Source organism: Acanthisitta chloris, unplaced genomic scaffold (assembly GCF_000695815.1).
Source record: "Acanthisitta chloris isolate BGI_N310 unplaced genomic scaffold, ASM69581v1 scaffold23057, whole genome shotgun sequence".
Classification (NCBI taxonomy): Eukaryota; Metazoa; Chordata; class Aves; order Passeriformes; family Acanthisittidae; genus Acanthisitta; species Acanthisitta chloris.
Genome location: NW_008681386.1, coordinates 8,721 through 13,597, shown reverse-complemented (window position 1 = coordinate 13,597; position 4,877 = coordinate 8,721). Strand labels below are relative to the sequence as shown.

Sequence of the window (4,877 nt, the reverse complement as noted above, 5' to 3'; positions counted from 1 at the left end):
CTGCTGATTACATAAATAAAAACTGGGAGGACACAGCTTCAAAGCTGTTCTTCAGAACAGTTTGCATGACAAATAACCCACAATACTGGGCATGAACAGCACCATGTGAACTAGTCTGGCTCTACCCAGCATTGGTGAGGGCATGGTGGAGCAGGAAATTGCAGGAGGAGAACAGCAAGGTCTCTAGAAAACATCACTCAGGAAAGACTCGGACTTTTAACTAGAGAATGAGCAAGGCATGAAATAAGAATAATAAACTTTATGTGAAAGGCTGTTGCAGAGAAGGAAAATAACCTGTCCTGTGTGGCCTGAGGGACACTATAATGGGCAGCAAGAGAGACAGATAGGAATGTAGTAAGAAACTTGCTGCCAGTGAGGGCAGGGAAGCACTAACACACAGACTGGAGTCTTCTGCCCTACAGACCTTCCAGGCAATGAGGCAAACAGTGATAGAGCTGTAACTGGGGCAGGGGAACAGACCTGACCATGTCCTCTGTCCTTGCCAGCACTATTACTCTGAAATAGTAAACTTTCGGGCTGCCAAGGATTTTTTGGGGTTTACCTCTTGGTCTCTGAAAGGCCTCCAGGAAATGCTGTTTACACTATGGTTTCTTTCAGCTATTTCCCTCCTTTCCAATCAGATTACATAAGCACAGCTTTCAGGAATGTCAGACTTCCTCAGCAACAGCCTTGTGCATTTCTTTCTTATTCCAAAGACCAAGAGTCCCAGTGACACATTAGCCCTTGCAGCAATGAGGCTTTTCCAAATGCAAATCAGTCTTACTTCATCCACAGATGACTCCTCACTCTGTCTCACCCAACCCAAACAGTTCTGTGAACCTAACCAGCAGATTGGTTCACTTCCATGAACTAAGTTGCCTTTAAAATACCAAGGGATTATTTACCACTTCCCATTACCATCATGTGATTGTATTTAACCCCCAAGCATTTTGCACCAACAGGGATTAATCAGGGTTTAAACTCAGCTAAAACCACTCAGTTAAGAAACATTAAAAACTGCAAGTTTCTGTGGGTTTTGCTCTTTTTTGAATGCACTTTGTACTTTAATTGCACATTAACATTGTTTTAATGCAAGGCATGATTTCATATAAACATCCAGATCATAGAAAGTTTTGTAACAGTAAAACCAGATCTATATGCTCAGATCTACTTTACAAGATTGCAAAGCCAAACATTGAGGCCAGGCTTGAAAACAGCATCTCTTGGCATACAATCAAAATATTGTACATACAGAACAGGGCTTGATGCTTCTCAAGCTCACCAGCATAACACCCACTTTGTCAAACCTTCAGCATTAACATTTTTTTTCCTAGCCGCACATGAGAAACACAAATTCATCCATAATGGCAAGTGCTTCCACCCTACAGACATCCTGCCCAGGGGCAAAAATGCCACATGTTTTGGAGAGTGATATGAGAGTGCAAGACAATCCTTACTAAAATATATATATAAATCACATTTTAAACTTTGGCCAAGCCTTTCAACAGTGAAACCCATTTCTAGCTCTCTCCCCTTAAACATTCTGAGTTAGCTGTTCAGTAGGTACAAAACTAGCTGAACAGTTCCTCACCATTTTCTTTCCAAGTATTCCAAGGCTGGAAAGTCTTTTAAATCATTCTGTATTGTCTTGATAAAGCCATTATAACTTAAAGATACAGCTATGTTTTAACAGTCAAGTCCTCTTACATCAAAGTAATGAGAGATGCTTGCTTCAAGAGCAGCCTTCATCACGTATTCCAGCACACCGCCTTGGATCAGGCAGGAGACAGACTGCCAAAGCCAGGATTTCAGAAAGACAGGATGGTCTTATGGATGATTTCAATGGACTCTCTGATTTCATCCTCCTTAATCACGAGTGGAGGTGCCAGGCGGATGATGTCTCCGTGCGTGGGCTTGGCAAGGAGCCCGTTGTCCCGGAGCCGCAGGCACACCTTCCAGGCATCATAGTCTGCAGGGAGAGGGGGAAGAAAAGACACTGAAGACACTGACATCACAGCACAAGTGTCCCAGCTGCAGCAGGTGGTATGTGGGGCCAGGCTGGAGCTGTTTGCCATCTGGGCTGTGTTTGCAAACGGAGAGGTCACCGTGCAGCTCCTCGGAATCTGCACCGAGCAAAACTGCTGCAGAGCTGCAATTTGCCTCACCAGTTTGCCTCCAGTACACAGTTTTACAGCTTGGCTAGATGGAGCACTACATTTAACACAGAGAACCGTGCAAAGAGGTAAGAGAACATGTGGACAAGGCTTCAGATGAGGTTACCTCTGTGCAATGTGGGTTTCAGTGCATCACGTGCATGTCTTAGGAAATCACAGCATTTTCTGAGGCACTGCAGCACTTTATCATGGAATCACAGAATTTTAGGGGTTGGAATGGACCTTTGAGATCATCTAGTCCCAACCCCCTGCCCTGGGCAGGGACACCTCCCACCAGAGCAGGTTGCTCAAGGCTCAGCCAACCTGGCTGTGAACACTGCCAGGGTTGGGGCAGCCACAGCCTCCCTGGGCAACCTGGGACAGTGTCTCACCACCCTCACAGGAAAAAACCTTTTCCTAATATCTAGCTTAAATTTCCCCTCTTCCAGTTTGTCCCCATTGCCCCTTGTCCTGTCACTGCAGGTCCTAACAAAGAGCTTCTCTCCAGCTTCCCTGGAGCCCCTTCAGATCTTGGAAGGTGATTAGCTAAAGTGACTGCAAGACTAATCCAGACACTGAACTAGTGTCTGGACTAGAGGACTAGTCCAGTGACCCAGACACTGCAGGACTAAGTCCCTGCAGCACTTCAGCCCTTAGCATATTCATGACAAAAACAATGTGTCACTGGTTTCTAAGCAGTTTTCTGATATAATTCCAAGTGTTAATCCCTAGAAACTTGTTCTCAGCCATTAGGTTCTTCCCTCCTTGTGCCCTCCTGTATTCATTTCTGACTAACCAGGCAACAGCCAGCCTTAGCCAATCCTTCCACATTCTGGCAGGAACTAGTGTTCCAGATGTGAACAGTTTTCTTCCCAAGAGGAGACAAAAGGGTATTTTTTGGGAGGGAGAATCACCATCAGGTTTGAACATTATCAAATCATGAAAAAATTCAAATAATTCTAAAAAACCCCAATTGTCCAGCCTTACTGAGTTATAAAACCCTATCTTTAACAGCACACAGTCACTTAAGTGTCACTCAAATATAGCCAAGATCTGAGCACATGATGCCTATATGCCATCCCCCACCTTCAATTTAAGTGGAAAAATATGTTTTCATGCTGTGATGGTGCAAATGATTCTATTTGCTCACCTTTGGTTTCCCGAATCACAATGGCATTTAACAGCCCTTTTCCTCTCACAGCAGTTACAATGTTAGATGGTGTCTTCATCAGCTCACTTCTTAGCAGGTTCCCCATTATTTCTGCATTCTTTGCCAAGTTTTCCTCTTCAATTACCTAAAGGGAAGCCAGATCCACAGTCAGCTGAAGGGCACTGCATTTGGTTTATGCACCATGCTGAAGGGATGACATTACAACTGCAGAGGTGCAAAAGCTGTTGCAGCCAGAGTGACACCGCATATCCCACAAGGTTAGTTTCAAGCCTTTACTCATTCATGTTTAAAAGAAACAATCTTCTCTTTGAAATCTTATTCTAAATTAACCTCTGAAAACCCTTATCTGTCCAGGTCTGTGTACTGAGCAAGGATGAGGCTTCTTGAGTGAATCATAGAATCAACAGGTTGGAAAAGACCTCCAAGATCATCAAGTCCAACCCTACCGTGGTTACTAGACCATGGCACTAAGTGCCACATCCAGTCTCATCTTAAAACCTCCAGGGATGGTGAATCCTCCACCTCCCTGGGCAGCACATTCCAATGCCTGATCACTCTCTCTGTAGAAAATTTCTTCCTAATATCTAACCTAAACCTCCCCTGGCAGAGCCTGAGTTGCACCACATGTGGCCAATTGGGCAGTCACAGAACAATTCAGTTACACACCCTGGACAGGACATTTGAGCTTCCATTTAAGCTCCCAGACATGTTTTCAAGCTCACACAGCAGCAGCCTCTGCTGGTAAAGTCAAAGAAGCCAATTTCAAAGTCAGTTTGTGAAATTAGTGAAGCTATTGGATCAAATTTACATAAGTGCTTTGAAACTTCCTCTGGATAAACTTCATTTTGACATTTAAGACATTAAAGTCATAAAACACAGGAATTAAGACACATTTCCAGTCAAAACTTTAGAACTGGTTTTGGGATTTGTGCAGATAACCAGAAAACTACCAATTTTCCGTTCTTACTTAAATCCAGATTTCTACTTGCAGCATAAGCAATACTATCACTTATTTAAGTAAAGACCATGTCAAAGGGTGTGACGTGGTTTTTTGATTCCAAATCTCTACCCCAACACACAAACCTCCAGTGCTGCCATTGCCACACGGCAAGCCAAAGGATTTCCTCCATAGGTAGATCCATGCTCTCCAGGCTTAATGGTCAACATCACTTCATCATCACACAGAACTGCTGAGACCTCAAATGAGAAGGTCAACAAAAATCAATCACTTATGTATATGTACTTAGAACAGTAAACTTATTCACATTGTTCAGAGATACTCATCTCTGAAGCAAACTTTTCCTCAGGGCTCAGGAGAGGATAGCTTTCAGCCTATGGTGATAAATTACATTCCCAGCTTTGTATAGAGGAGAGAATATGTGACAATCCCATAATTAATCTCTTAAATACACTCAGCTGTAGTGGTAACATGTAACTTTCAACTGCAGCTGAAGGGCATTTCTCCAAACTGAATATTATTTCAAGAGTTTAAGCTTCAATATTTGGTTTAACAACTCAGAAATACCTTCAATTGGCCAAAATAGTTCAAGGCA

General features: G+C 43.3%; 1 protein-coding gene across 2 annotated transcripts in view; it reads right to left on the bottom strand.

Moving 5' to 3' along the window:
- Positions 1-4,877, bottom strand: part of OAT (ornithine aminotransferase) — an 11,849-nt gene that overhangs the window by 1,269 nt on the left and 5,703 nt on the right. The window contains exons 7-11 of one of the 2 annotated variants that reach the window (XR_624770.1): positions 4,408-4,521; positions 3,304-3,448; positions 1,692-1,969; positions 1,479-1,486; positions 604-611 (exon numbers count right to left, since the gene is read on the bottom strand). Coding sequence is in view for 1 of the 2 variants with exons in the window: in XM_009078096.1 (XP_009076344.1) it covers positions 1,809-1,969; positions 3,304-3,448; positions 4,408-4,521 (420 nt within the window). In the remaining variant the exon portion in view is untranslated. Of the gene's footprint in view, positions 1-603; positions 612-1,478; positions 1,487-1,594; positions 1,970-3,303; positions 3,449-4,407; positions 4,522-4,877 lie in introns of those variants that run through there. The other variant, XM_009078096.1, reaches the window with a different exon arrangement.